The sequence below is a fragment of the Sylvia atricapilla genome, chromosome 7 (assembly GCF_009819655.1).
Source record: "Sylvia atricapilla isolate bSylAtr1 chromosome 7, bSylAtr1.pri, whole genome shotgun sequence".
Taxonomy (NCBI): Eukaryota; Metazoa; Chordata; class Aves; order Passeriformes; family Sylviidae; genus Sylvia; species Sylvia atricapilla.
This window is the reverse complement of record NC_089146.1, coordinates 13,885,915-13,901,368: the sequence shown is the minus strand read 5'-3', so window position 1 is coordinate 13,901,368 and position 15,454 is coordinate 13,885,915. Positions and strand designations below refer to the sequence as shown.

Below are 15,454 nucleotides of genomic sequence, written 5' to 3'. Positions count from 1 at the left end.
TTTTCCTCCTCCAAAATGTGTGCCTGCCAAAGAAGCATCGAATGCTGCACATTCACATGCTTTTTCCTGCTTCTTCCTTTCTTCTTTGCCAATCATAGGGCAGCTCCATTCAGAGCACCACTGAATGGTTTGCAAGGCAGGAACCTCCTTCCCCATCATTGCATGGAGTTATTGCCACCTGACTTACTGTTTACATTGTGGTTCTTCCCTTTTTCCTCTTACATTTTTCTCTTTATCTGATCTTTATAACTCTTCTCTCCATACACCTGACTTCTGTGTTAGCTCCAGTTCCTAGCCCCCTTCCCACCCAGCAGCTGTGTGGTGGTAGGTGAGAGGTTTCTCACCTGCCTATGCACCAAAGAGCAGGCCAAGAGTGTGTGCCCCCCAGTAGAGGTACCTTTTACTGCTTGTGCGCACAGAGTACATGTAGCTGGTAACTGCAGTTCTTATTTCTGCAGATGTTGATATTTTCACCGGTACCTTCCAGGTCAGGAAATCTGCTGCTCTTCTAAAAATGTTTTTGCTCTTGTCTGAGGTGTGCCAGCATGAATGCAATCCTGTCAGCTCTTATGGGGTTAACGGGTGATGCCATCCTCTGTGGGCACCAGGCAAAGAAAATTCTGCTCTTGGGTTTAACATGTCAGCTCTGCTTTGGTGGAGCTGTAGAGATTCAGATGCCCCCCAGTGTAGCTTCTGTTGGGATAGAGTGATACAGAGATGTTGGGCAGAAAAAGGAGAGTTGTGCAGTTCAGTTTCCTGTCTCTCTTGCATTGATTTTTATAATGAACTGCAAGAAAGCTCTTGCTAATCTGACCTCCACTTCACTAAAGGTTGGTCATGTCCCCAGATGGCAATTCATGTTACGCTTTGCTTCACTGCTTATGCAAAAAGGCCTATTTTTCTTGAAGGTTGCAGATGTTTCCTAAACCTTCTGGAAAAATCACTGTCGTAAAGAATTTCATTTTAAAATATCCCTGGATGTGCAGAGGAGGCAAAACGAAGGCTAAGTTATTGCCTTCTTTGGAAAATATGGGAGGATAGCACTGTCCCTGCTAGGAACTGAACAAGGAATATAATTAGGGGTTGAAAATCTGCCTTAGAAGTGAAGCTTTCAAACATTAGAAAAGCTTCCCAAATGTAATTCTTTAGATTTCTATTACAGCATTTCTCTGTCTTGCTGGAGCTGATCAAACTGCCTTGCAACAGCCCCTTCCCCAGTTGCAGCAATCAAAAATGGGAGTGGTTCCATACAATTTGTTATGGCTTTTCCATTAGCCTGCACCTGTAGGCTGTGCTTAGTCTGGGCCAGTGATCGACTGCTACAGGAATCTGTGACTGATAGAGAAGAAGAATGTGGCTCAGTGTGCTGAAGAAAGCCATTGATCAGCTTGTGTTTGCTCAAAACTGGTCTCAAAAAAACACCCTGACTCATCAGTTAAGGAAATGTGTTGAGCATGGAGGGAGAGGAGGGGGGTAAGGCACTCTCAGGCGTTTGTAATTTACTGCTGGGAGTTACACTGAGGTCACAGCCACATTGTTTGCTGCAGTCTGTAGGTTTCCATTCCTCACTCTATGTGTCAGCGACTTCAGACAGCCCAACTATGGTGCTTTAGTGCAGCACTCATCAGCCCAGCTGTGGATCTTTGTGCATAAAACTCCTTTTTTTGTATGGGAAAGTTCATGGAATGGAGTTTTCTTAGGAAGTTTTAATCTATTTTGACTTGAAGATTGAAATACCAGTTTTCTCCCATTTCTGTCCTCACCCCTTGTCTGGCATGCACTGTCACTGGTTCTTGTTTGGCCTGGTTTCCTCAGGAAGACTTGTGTTCATAGGGTGTGCACCCTTCCTACTTACTTTTGGCCATTTTCCCCTTTCTCTTACAAGAACTAGCTTTTGAGTCCTTGGGCCAAATCAGCTGCATTTGACAGGGATTTGAATTCTCTACACTGCAAATTTTGCAAATTCCTGCAGATTTTGTAAGAAAGGAAGATGACTGAGAGAGGGAGTCTGTGCTAGCCATGTCACAAGATCGCAGTCGCAGCCACAGCAGTGCTGATGCCAGCCCAGGGCATAGCCTGAGTCAGCACCTGCACTGCTGGAGTGACCAGTCAGTAGAGCACAGGGCTGTCAGTACTGCTCAGACCACACTGTAAGGACAAGTATGAGGTCCAGAGATGCCTTCTGCCTTTACGTGGGGATGTGGGCAAGCACTGTAACCAGTGGGAGAAAATGTCTTAGTCTAGGAAGAAAGCCAAGAGAAGGAGGTTGCTTCTATAATATAGGGAATTGTTGCTTTTTATGCTTCATCTTCCTGCTCTACACCAGCAAGCTGCTTTACAAATTTGACAGGATGGTTTTGAAAAGCACACAGTAAAGCTGTCATTTCATTCCTTAGACTTACTGTAGGACAAGTTTCTGCAGAGAGCTGCAAACTCAGGAAAGGTAAGAGGCTAAGTGTATCTCTGTGCCTATGCAAGCTGCTGCCCTCAGAAGCAGGCAGCCAGCACAGGAGGTGGAGCAGCCAGGCCATTGCTAGTGCTCTTTATGGCTGGCAAAGCCTTTTACTTTCCCCCCTTGTCCTGGTGGCAGCTGGTGAGGCAGTTGTTAGCAACTTTAAGCAGAGCAGACAGTTTACCGATCTAGCCTCACATTACCTCCAAAATATCCATGAATGCTGTTGTCTCTACATTTTAATTACCATGAGCTACATATAGAAGCACCATTGCAAATTAATATCCTATTAATAATAGTAATATCCTTCTGTTCCCAGCACTTTAAGGACTTGCCAGCAATGGCTGTGGCATGCACCACAGAGTTTAGGGCTGCATGTTTTATTTTCCATTGTTACATGGAAAGGATGGTCTTGACAATTTCTATCCTAGTAGCTGCAAAAGTACATGTTGGTTATTGGGCAGGGTGGATGCTTGCTGTCCCTTGAAGTCCCTTGGGCAGCTGTTGTGCCAGCTCCCTCACTAGCCGTGCAGTTACTTGAACTTGGAGCTGTTGGCAGTCCAAATTGGGAAAACACTCTCCCACCTGCATAGTCAATTATTGACTTCCTTTTTGTGCTCAGATCCTCTTGTGGCTTTGGGGCAAAAGGAATGGGGTAGAGCAGTACCTTCAGGAAAGCATGAAGGAAAATCTTCATCACTTGTGGGTTATGCTACCAGGAAGTGAAACTGGTTTAATGACCATGGCAGCTCCTGTTGCTTCTTTCCGTTTGTCCAAAGCAAGAACTGCTAGAAAATACTCCAGGCATTTCTCTGGAGCCTTAGAGAACCCATCTTGACATGTCTTTGTAATTCAGCTCAGGAGTGGGTTTTAGCAGTGACTTTTCAAGTAAACAAAAGGCCTATTTGACATCTCTTAGAATTCAGTGCCAGGGTTTTGGTGGTAGCAGACAGAGTAGAGGAACTACCACATGCAGGAAAAAAAAAAAGATGAAGAAAATGTTCTTCACATATGGAGGGTGGGGAAGGAGACACGGTAAAGGTTTCCATGGCAACATTCCTTGAAGAGAAGTATTTTTAAATCTGTGAATTTTAGCATCAAAAACACAGTTGTGTTTCCCACAAAAAGATTTGGGGGAGGGCTGGAGTGGAAAGAATTTTTCCCCCTACTTTTCAGGTCATTCCAGTTTCTTTTACAGAGGAACCTGCTCCCAAGATAAATGATGTGTGATTTCTATGATCTTAATGCTCCTGTAAAGAAAGCCTTGCTTCCAGGAGGCAGGAAGCATCAGTCATAGTTCTATATCTGCTCCAACATCTTTGGTGCAAGCACTTGATCATCTCTTTAATGGGAAAAGTAGTTTAAATAAATCAATGCTAGACCAGTTAAAAGTCACAAGGACAAATCTTGCAGGATTTTACATTAAAACTAGTGTAACTTGGCACAAAATCTTAATTTTAATTGATGTACAGTTAGGTGATAGTAGTAGTGATGAGGCAGCTGAGGCCTTTTGCCTTGGCCAAAGAGGAGAAGATGCAGACTTGAAAGGGCAGAGAAACCAGCTAAAAGATGTCCCTGGTGAGTGTCCTGGTTACTTTGATGACATCCCTAGGTGGATAAGGGATGCCTCAGAGACACTTATGCAGGAAATGCTTGCTCTTGATCTCAGGTATCAGTGCTGGGGCCACCTCTGAACCTTTCTGAAGCTTCTCTGCTCCAGTCTCTGCAGTGCAGAGCCACTCACGGGCACTGGCACGCTCTGCTCCCACCTCCCTGCTGGCATCCAGGCAGGTCAGCTCTGTCACGAGCCTGGCACATCCAATGCTGTGCCTGCTTGGCTGCCAACTTTGAAGTCTCACCAAAAAAAGGCTTTTTATTTTTCTTTTTTTTTAACAGTTGCTTCCAATTCAGTGGTGACTCAGACACTGCAGCAAGGATAAAGTGATCATCTTCCCCTTCAGAGCTTTACAGCAGAAGGCCCTGAGTATCCTCTCTAAAAGAGAGCTTGGTGAGCCCAGCCATCAACTGGATTCAGTTCTTTTATTTAACTGCTGGAAAAAGATACTCCAGCAGTGCTGTGTACCTGCTAGCTCAGGGCCTGTGTTCCAGCAATAGACTAAATGATTCCTAAAGTACTTTGTATTCAGAAACCCTGGGGAGGGGAGGCTGGGAGGGAATGAATAGTCATACAGAAAACAGAAGGGACAATTCACCCATTAAGGCTTTTTTCCTGACCAAACTTCCCTTGGCCATGAATCCAGGAAAGGAATAAATTGCAATATTAAGGGAAATATTATTGTAATAATAAGAGAAAAAAAGTAAGTCATGTTTGGCCATTTATCTTTTTGCGGGAGGGAGAGGATGCAAATTAGGGTGTCTAGAAAAGCAAAATTCATACTGTCAAAAGTGTGGAAATTGGCACTTGGCAGCATTGTTTCATATTGGCCAAGACCTGATACAGAATAAGCAAGGCTCAGATCTAAGAGACTAAGATGACTTATCAATTTCCCTACATCTTCATTGATAAAACCTACCAGCTGTAGGTACTTTGGGAGAAGTGGAGTGAGCCGTGTGAGTCAACAGGAGCTGACAGGGATGCCTGCAAGAATACACCATTGCATGTCATGGGAAACCAATGGTTGCAGCTGCCCCACATTCATTGATAAGATATTTGGGAGCAGAGAGAGCACTTTGTACTTCTGCTGTGCAGAATTCATACTGAATTTGACAGACCCTGCACCTGGATTTGATGTACTGTTCTAAAAGGAAGGAGCAGATTGATTACTTGTTAACAGAATGCTCTAAATTAACCTCAGCCTTGGGCCTGGTTCTGCAATCCTTTGCATGACTATTATTTATGCTGTACAATTGCATTGAATACCATTGACTATCCAATATATTGGTCTGGCACAGATGCACTGAAATTCTAATTGTGGCTTTCGGTTGTTGGAACCCACATTTTTGGATCTGCTTAGATGTTTGGGTATTTTGCAGTCAAGCACCTACTGGACTGTTTAAACACCTAGATGTCTTTGTAAGTCTAGTATTGCCATAATGCAAAGAAAAGGGAAATTATATAGAAGTTGCCTGGTCTCTGGTTTCATATCCCAGCAGTGATAAGTAGGTAGAGTCTGTTGCTGAATGTACACCGTAGTTCACAGCAAAGGTCTTTTTTGCTTGAGGAAGCTTGGATTTTCAGTAAAGATGAAAATACCGCAAACACGCATCATGCATTAGCCTTTATATATTTTATAGCTGTACTGTTCCAGTGTGGCAAACTGAGCTGGGTAATCATATTTTCTCAGTTACCTTCAAGAACTGAGAATCCTTATCACCTCTGTGTTTCTTTCTCCCGTACTGCTGCACTGGTCTTGAAATTGTCACCAGAGTTAAAAATCCTCATTCTGTAAATTAAACTGTGATTTCAAAAAATTCTACAGTACAGTCTCCTCATAAAACTCCACAAGTCTTTTGCTGATGTGACTCACTCAATTACTCATGTGGGCAGACGTTCAGATAATAAAAGTGGTTAATGGAAAGCTGTGAGAAATACTGCTGGTTCCTGAGGAGGCAGCCAGAGGGAATGTACTGTGGGTATTTTATCCTAAGAGCTGCTGAATTCACTGAGCTCCCAGCCATTTTTTTAAGATAAGGATTTCTCCATTCTGCTTTTTCCTTTGTAAAAAACAGCTTGAAATATCAGATTGGCAACAGAAGCAAAAGTGCACCAGCTGTACATGTTTGCTCTTCTGCTCCTCTTCCTACATATTAGAGATGATAGCCAGTCTGTGCCCTGAAATAATCCCTTTATCCTAGTGATGTGCATACCTAAACAACAGTACTCTAATGAGCTCTGGATTTCTGAATCAAGGAGCACAACTAACAAGTGGCTGAACAACCTCTTTCACTGGAAGTGTCACATATAATGACAAGGATCAGATTTTTCTGGAATTAATAAAATTAAGAGGTTTGGCCTGGAGCTTTGGTCAGGAAATACACCTAGAAAACAGGTTTCAATGACATTTCAGTGAGTGCACATTACAGAAATATGGCACCTTTTGGAGCTGGTGAGGCAGAAAGGTGCACAAAATTGTAAGGTGCTATTTGGATGTGGAATGCCACTATCTAATGAAATTATACATGTGTGATGGCTTCAAAGAGACTTAGAATTAGGCCAAAACTGGAACAAGTGTAAGTGGATGAACTGATTAGACCTAAGGGCTAGGTGGCATTTGTAGAAATTAACTCTTGGTTGTGTGGCTCTGAGGCTGCTAGAGTTTTGGGGGATGTGGTACTACAGTTGCTGTATGAGCCCATTCCAACAACAGTGCTGGATACACAAAGAGGACTTGAAGATATGCTCATTTTTGATACAAGATGAGCTGGGAGGGAGACTATGGTTTGACTTGTAAAATAGAGCTTCTGGCACAGAGAAGCAGTGCATGGATGTTGAGGCTCTGGACCAGAGAAAGTAAGCTGTCAGATTATATTTAGCGACTGCATGCTGCAGGAAAGCACAGAGAGGGAAGGAGGGGAATGACTGCATAGCTGAGCCCCATGGGTAGTGAGCACACAGGGCAGGGAATGAGGCTGTTAAGAGGGGATGAATTGGTGTTCCTGAGTCTGATCAATCTCTATGTGAGGCCAGGTATCTGCACACTCTTGTATGATTACTTTGATTACCAAAGCTCAGCTTTATTTATCTGTCAGTAATAGCCCAGACTCCCATTAGGTGAAGAGTGACCAACCTGAGGCCTTCCAGCCACTCCCCTCTGCCCTCAGCCTAGGGATGTCTCCTGCAGCAATCCCATTCCTAGCTGGGGAAGCAATAGGCTGAAAGGGGCTCTTGAAACCAATGTCCTAAGCTGCTGTACAGCCCAGTTGCACACCCAGCTCAGTCCACCCACTAGAATCTTGTGAGCTAAGGCTGGCATCTGCAAAATAGGTTAGGTTATCCCGCTCCATTAGAATTCAGGGGTGTGAATCCTTCATTGTGTTTTCTGGAAAGCCAAATCCTAAATAGATGAAGATGGAAAAAAATCCTTCTATCCTAAAAATCTCCTCTCTATGAGTCAGATCAAACTTCGCATGCTCACATGTGGCAGTCATCATTTGGATCCTGTCAAATCTACTCCAGGGTGCAGATCCTAACTTAGACTAGTTTACAGCAGGATGGGTACGGCTTAGGTTCTTAACTCTTTCCTGCTAAAAGTTCACTTGTATGATTCAGAGATGCTTTTGCCTTTGAAATAAATAAGGCCTTTAAGCTCCCTCTCAGAGGAGACATGTGGGGAGGTCTGGCTGCCTTCTGTGCATAAATATCTCCGTCAAGCTGGATTCAGACTCAGGTGGGTGAAACAACTGCGCCCATGGGGAGCCATCAGCCTCCACCTCCTGTTAGGCAGTACTGCATCACTGAGATTTGTGTTGTTGCCATACTGTCAGAATTAGCTGTGGGTGAGAGAAAGGGCTGAAATGCTCCTGTATGTTCGCCAAGCAGGAGGACGGAGCAGTTGGGGGAAGGAGGGAGATGCAGACTGTAGTAGTGAAGGGAAGCTGTGCAGGGAGAAGCTGCCCTCACAGCCTTGAAGGGGAGAAAAGGGATTACTTGTCCACGTGTGTGATAGGAGGGAAGACGACCTCAAAGATGTGATTAATTATGCTTCCTATGCAAGGGAGTTATGCTAGTTACAGACACAAAACACATTGGGTTTGGTGGCTCCTAAGAAGATGGTAGGTCATAAAATATTTTTAAAGTGGTTTATGTGGTAAAAGCAGGATTTACAAACAGAAGAGGATTGGGGAAGCTCCAGGGGGTGAGTGTCTGGAGTTGTGCAGGTACCTAAAAATCTGAACTTTAATTTCAGGAAGAAATGAAGACCTCAAAGAATGGTTCTGAATGTTGCAGCTGCTGCAGATCAAACTTGAAAATGTGAAAAAAGTATCAGTGAGTCAGTAATAGTGAGGCAGAATCAATAGTACAGAGAGGATGAAGTTTTGTATGTGTGGTACTGGAGCATTAACTACCCTTCAGTGGCTCGGTGGCCATATCAGATCTTACCTGGCAGATGCCACAGGGTCAGGACAGAGTGGAGAAGGACTGGCAGTTGGTCTGGGTTAGCATCTTAGAGAAGGAATTCCAGCAGGAAAAACAAATTCTGTTCTTTCCACCCCGTTCCCTGAATACTTGTCGTTTGAACCCTTGGAAGGAAACTGATGAGCAACTATGCTTTGTGCTGGCCTCTCTTTGAGACCGTTCGTTGCTTGTTTTCTTTTAAAGTCTGAAATGTTAGACAGAGATAATTATTTTTCCTATTTGGCTTGACCTCTTCCTTCCTGGGAGCATAGCTCCCCTTGTACCAGCTCTGTCCTCACACAGTGCTCTGTTGAAAGAAAGTTGAGCAGACAACTAGAAAAAAGCTTGGGGTTTGGAATGAGACGTGCCCTCCAACAGTCAGTCTGAATTCTGCAACGTGTCCCGTTCCTCTCTGGAGGTGCTGTGAGGTATCAGATGTCAGTCATGCACTAGGTGGTTCTGAAATAGCAATGTTAGGGCAAACACTTCCATGAGATGGAAGCTACTCCATCGGTCACCTCTCCTACCTTTGTGCAGCAAGCCTTTTACCCAGCGGCAGTTTCTCATCAGCAGAGAGGTTATCTGTGGTTATAATCTTGATTGCCCAGCAAATTGCTGAATGCCTGAGGAAGCAGGAGGAGAATGTGCAGCTTCAGGGTGTGTGGGTTTTTCAATCTGGTTTACACTGAGCGCTGGAGGTTGAGTGTTTAAGATGCCTCGGGATCCCCACACCATTTGTTGCAGTCTTAGCTGCATTCTGTGCTGGGAGGCCACCCCAGCATTCTGGAATAGCCATGGGAGTTAAATAAGCTGCTGTTTGCTTCAGAAGCTTTGGATTGTGAGACTGGCAAAGAGTGGCTATCCAGGCAGAGGCAGACCCAAACACTATGTGAAGCACGCGTGAAGACTATGTCTCTGTTGGGGGAGTGAAGGTACATCAGTTACAGACTATTTTCTTCAATTGCCCAATTTTCCTTCCCTCCCTCACTCCTCCAGTAAATGCTACCTTCCTCCTAAAGGCCATGGGCCTATATATATCATCAGTACACATGACCACAACTTTGGTGCCAGAGTCCTTTGTCCTTTATCCAGCTGCAAATCTGCTCAGTGCCATGTGATGCAGCAGCACAGGGATTTTCAGCTTTTGTTCTGCTGTTTACAAAGAGTGAAAAAGATAAAAGGAAAAATGTTCATAAAACTAGAGTGCCATTATATAAAGAAGTGAACTGAAAACCTGCAGCAGGATCTGAGATCTGACCGAGTCATCTGTCCAAAGAGGATGTTTACTTGCACCCCTTATGTGATGACTGTGCTGTTCAGTTCTCCGTAAAGTGACAAAAATAAAGAAGACTTTGATTGCGATTTCTTACTGTGTGCAAAACATCGGTGGCCTTTGAGGTACCCCATTATTACTTTTCTCTAGTAAAGAATTGATGGTTCAAACTGTACATGCGGGTGCCCAGTTGCAGGATTGCGTGTGACCAAAGGGTTGGCTCATCTGTTCAAGTTCTTGTGAGGAGGGGACTCCCTTGGGGGATTGGCAGAGGTAAAAACCTGGTATGTGAGGGAACTTGGAAGAATGGTGGCTTCCCTGTGCTTTTGGATCTTGACCTCCAATTTAAAGTCTCTAGACTGCTTGCCTTCCTATTTTTGGTGACTGTTTGAACAGCACCTTTAGTTAAAAAATGTGTTTGCTTCTCAGTCTTGAAGATATTGATATAAGGGAAAATCTTGCACAAAAGGATTGAAAAAAACTGGAGAAGTTAAAGTGTGTAATAAATTAGGACTGAGGGAATATAAAAACTTAAAATTAGTTTAGAACATCACTTGACAGATGGGAAGTAATTTATGTAAATTTAGGGAAGTGGTAGTTGGATTCAGCTGATCTAATTTAAACACTATTCCTAATTATTTTTTGTATGTATACAGAGGATTATAGGATGGCCATTATTCTGACAGAAGGGCTCTTCGTGTTTAAATTTAAATCCATAAATGAGCACCCTATTAAAATGTAAACATGCTGTGATAACAAGCACCTGATTGTGCAGACAGGTTAGTCCAGCTACTCTGGTGAAGAGCTATGTGCATATATTTCAGATAATGCTTTTTCTTACACCCTAAGAACCACAGGCAGAGCCCTTGAGAGGTCAGGAGGTGCCTGACGCACAGGTAGAAGCTGCCTGTGAGGAGGTTTGTTGATGCAGAGTGCAGATCTGAGAGCAGATGGGCTCTCACACGTTTCCACTGAAAGCAGGCCCTGGTGGTACCCAAGGGCACAGAGAGAAGATGACACAATTAACAATTCCCCCTCCCTACGTTCTGGTGCTGCTAATCCAAGTTTAAACTCCTAACAGCATCTTTGGAGAACCTTCTCCTTTACATTTTGACAGCTCTCTCCTTTTGCCAAGAGAAAGATCATGTAGGTTTACTGGGGAGCTGCCAAATGACAGCTTGACTTCACACCTGAGAAGCAAATGAATGAGGAGAGAAGGAAAGCCTCAGTCTGCCTCCAGCCTGGCACAAACACAAAGAGTCTTGGAAGCATGGGCATGAGCAACCCCTGGAGCTGCAACTGCAGCAGCAGATGTGACATGAGCAGAATCCAAGCTGAAGCTACAGTGGAGGAGGGAGCATGGGGCCTGTTACCAAGCTGTGAAAGCATTATCCGGCAGCTGCACACCCTGGGGGGAGGTGGAGGCCATGGATGATTCTTGGAGGTGTGGGATAAGGCTTGCAGCTCCGCACTGTACAGCAGCCTTCTTGAGTTGCTTTGGCTGGCTTTCCTTCCTTGAGCCACTGCAGAAAAGACCTCTCTCTCAAGACGTGCATTAACAATCAGCAGGGCAGCTGACAACTCTGATCCATTAACTACCCCAAACCTAGTAGTTTTGGATGTGTAACTCATGGTTTATGAACTCTGGGTAGAGGGCACCGAGAATGAGGCTGTATGACACCTTTTTGCTCCTGGTGGGTTTAGGGCAGAATGTCAGACTGTTGTGGAGAACTGCAGGCAGCCTGACTCCACGGGTGCTCAGTGACAGCGCGTGTGCTCATGAGCAGTCACCTCTCTCCTCCCACGTGCATCATGGTGAGGTGTCTCTGGCAGGGTATTCTGTGCTTCTTAAGCCTTTTTGTGAGAGTAAGACTATTACAGCTACGAATTGCCCTTGGCTCTCTAACTGCCTGTAGAAAAGTCAAGTAGTTGAAGTTGTGAATTTCAGACCACATTTTAAAATGGGAGAAAAATGCTTTGCATATGATGGTTTTTTCACCAGTATGATGAACACTGTGCCTGACTCATCCTTCATATGGGAGAACTAAGCAAACTAAGAAGAAATGACCCTCAGGACTTCTATCTCATTTTTCTTTTAAGGGAGGAAATTTCCAAGGACTAGCCCCAAAGACTACTAGCTTGCTGGCTGACCCCGCCAGGTGTTTGCAATCCACGATTCTAGAAATCAGGCATAACTAACTGGATGCCTTTACAGCAGCTTTAAAAGCAAGAGAACAACTGTTCCTGTAGGACCAGACTGATGCCCAGGTCCCGCAGTGCTGGATGTTCTCTGGCCAGCCACCAAAGTGTCTGTAACGTGAGGGCTGGGAAAGTGTCAGGCTCCTATATCAGCACCCCGGGCTGTACTCAGAGACAGCGGGAGCTCAGTGGAGCCTCATGGGAACACGAGGTGAGTAATCACGGCTGCAACTCATTTCAGTGAGACAAATGAGCTCCCCGGCAGAAAGCTGGGACGCTTCTGCTGAGAGGGCTGGCGGGTTGGGGATTTTCGTGGGAGAAGGGTTACTTCTAGGTTCAGGTGGAGGAATTGAGTGGGAAAGCCTTGCACATTGCTCGAAGGATGGTCATTTTCATGGCAATCGTAGAGCGACTTCCCTGGGACATAAAGGACGCCAGTGTTAAAGCTAGGAAGTGACCGAACAGACCTCCTGACTGACGGCTTCAGGGCAGAGCTTCTGCAGCCACGAGGCTGTCCTTCCTCTGCTTCCGCTGACCCTTCATTATGTGCTTTTTTGGCAAGGGTGGAAAGCTGGGAGATCACCCTTCCTCACGCCCCTGTAAAACAGCAGCTTTTCAGAGAGGCTCCACACAGAGGAAACATTCTGTTCGTCCTCCGGCGATCGGAAGAGCCGCGCAGGAGCGGGAGGGTCTGTTGTTCACACGGCACTCGGAGCCCCCAGGGGTATTACGGCTCCCACAGCCCGGTGCTCGGGGGGCGCGCTGCCGACAAGCCGCCGGGGAGCGAATTAAGGCGAGAGGACTGGAAAGGCAGCCCAGGCTCGCTGAAAGGAGCGCACGCGGGGTTATTTATTGTTTCCCGGGACGGCGGTACCGGGGGTCGCTCGCGGGCCGTGCCGCCCCTCCCCCGCCGGAAACGCCCCCCGCGCGCCGCCGGCACGGAAGTGGGCGCGCGGGGGGCCGCGCGGGGCGGCGCATGCGCAGGAGGCGGCGCGCGGCCGCGCCCCGCCCCCGCCGCGGTGGGGGTCTGGCGCGCGCTCCGTGCGCGCGGCGCGAGGCCGGGCCCGGGCGGCGGGGGCAGAGCCCGGGGGGGGCGGGGGAGCGCGCGGAGCGGGCGGGGGGCGGCGGACGGACCGACCGACGGACGGACGGACGGTGAGAGGATGTGAAGATGGCGGAGCTGCAGATGCTACTGGAGGAGGAGATCCCGGGGGGACGCCGGGCCCTGTTCGACAGCTACACGAACCTGGAGCGGGTGGCCGAGTACTGCGAGACCAACTACATCCAGGTGCGTGCGGGCCGGGCAGGGCGCGCCCTCACGGCCGGGCCCGCGGGGCTGCTCCGCTCGCCGGGCCCGCGGGCAGCGCCGGCTGCTGCAGCCTGCCGGGGAGAAGGCTGCTTCAGCCCCAGCGTGAACTGCCCCGCCGTGACGAGGCGCTTAAATGTGCCATTGATTCCTAAGTTGAATTCCTTCCACTTTGTGAGTGGATGTTTGATCCAGATCGTGTCTCTGTCGTCCCTTTTCGTTCCCTCCGCAAATTCTGATCTCCTTTGCTGCCGGCGCTGAGGTGATGTGATAAACCGAGGGCACAGCTGACTCCTCCGAATACAGTCTTGGTGCTTGTTAGTTTAGAGCAGAATGACATATCCTTTAGTAGGGTTATGTGTGTCCGTCTGTATTTCCCTTCTCGAGCAGGAATTCCATAGGAAGGACAGCGACCCAGTGGTAGGTGCAGGATGGAAGCGTGATGTAGTAGAGCTGATACAGAATTAGGGAGAAAGAGATGAAGTGCAAGTTGCTACCGCATAGTGTGGTTTTTGCGGTGACTCCTTTAAAGCCAGGCTGGTGTTAGGGCTCTGCTTTTTTCATTTCTCTTTCTAATGGAAGGAAAGACAAAATATTCTTGGTTTAGTTTGATAGTGATAGTAGGGTCAAATGAAAACTTTGCCCCCAAACACAAGAAGACAGCCTAAGACGTGTCTGAGTGTGCAGGAGAGAAGGGTGAGGGGGATGCCGTGGGTTTGTGGTGTCGGTGTTGGGAGAATTCCGAAGTGTCCCAGAATTGTTTTTGAATTCAATCCCCTAAGGGCAGAGTGCCTGCCTGTGTGCTTCCAGAGGGCAGCTAGCGATGAGATCTGTGGTGAGACTGTTCTGTCAGTGAAAATGGGAGAGACTATTTAACCAGAGGCAGAGAATATTTTAAATGTCCCTGTAAAAAAGCTCTGACTGATTCTTTTGAATTGCTGAATGACCAGCTGTCCTTTAGAGAGGAGACTTTGCATATTTTGGGTCATTTACAAAATAGGTCAATTACAGTAAAATTATATAGATATATTTTATTATGTAATAACTTTTCCGATGTTGAAGTAGCATGACTTGGGGTTTTTAAGAGACATGTTGAAATATTTTCTTACATTATGACCTGACATACATGTGTTTAAATTTTTGCTTTTTTTGAAAAGTGATTTTTCTGGAATGTGGGAGAGGAGTATTGGAAGGCAGAAGCAGATAGGAAGAACTGCATGCAACTGGGTTTCTTGATTTTTTTTTTTTTTTTTTTATAAATCAAAGTTTGCAAAATCTCTGTGGAACAGCTCCACTTTTAGTGTCTTAATGAAAACTGCAGAAGACAACTCCATGCTGTTTTGTGCAAATACAGAACGAAAAAAAAAAAGAGTTTATTGCCCCAGACAGCACACAGTCCATAAGGACAGTGTAGGATCACAGGAGATGGATACAGACAGATGGGAAATGAAGGAAAAGAATGAGGCACTCTTGGTCAGCCTGATGGATTCTGACCACCACACAGCAATATCCCGACTGTTGGCAATGAATCCAAGCATCATGACAGCACAGAGCTTGAAGGGGGAGGTGAGAATTAAAGAATGAAATGGTTTTGTGAGCGCTGAGGTGCAGTATGGTCACAGCACCAACATGCCTAAATTTTTAAGCAAGTGGGGAATGGAGGGCATGAGCCAGGCAAAAGGCTCTGGCTTTTGGAATGCTCGAAGACATCGCAGAGTGGGTTTGTTGTGGAGAAGAGGTTCAGTGTGAGGGGATTCTGGATTTGGTGATGGAGTGTCCTAGTAACAGATCTGTCAGCGAGCTCGCCCCACCTTCACAGTGCCAGAGCTGCGTAAACTGCTGCACCAGAGCTCTAGAAAAAGCTGTTTTTTTCTTCTCTACAGGAGGGGAATAGATTAATGGGAATAACTGTTGGTTAACTGGATATTTGTGGTTTTGCTTCTAATAATATTCATTATTCCAAAGTTGTTACGTCTGAAAGAAGTCCAAATTATGTTCAAAATAGTAGCCTTGAATTTTTTGGGGAAGATGGTTTATAAATGCTCTGAAATGTGTGAAAGAATAATCTTCCAGAAAGTCATGTAATGAACTAATTCTGCTGTAATCCTGTAATATTTCATTGCTGACAGAAGATTTGTTGTGGATAAT

The 15,454-nt window shown here is 46.0% G+C and overlaps 1 protein-coding gene across 24 annotated transcripts in view; it reads left to right on the top strand.

The window, feature by feature from the left end:
* The first annotated feature begins 13,092 nt into the window (after positions 1-13,092).
* ABI2 (abl interactor 2) overlaps positions 13,093-15,454 on the top strand; it is a 66,036-nt gene continuing 63,674 nt past the window's right edge. For 7 of the 24 annotated variants that reach the window (XM_066322692.1, XM_066322691.1, XM_066322687.1 and 4 more), the window contains exon 1: positions 13,098-13,288. In XM_066322692.1, the coding sequence (XP_066178789.1) occupies positions 13,172-13,288 (117 nt within the window). In that variant the 5' untranslated portion in view covers positions 13,098-13,171. Of the gene's footprint in view, positions 13,289-15,454 lie in introns of all 24 variants that reach the window. The other 17 variants (XM_066322688.1, XM_066322682.1, XM_066322674.1 and 14 more) reach the window with 6 other exon arrangements.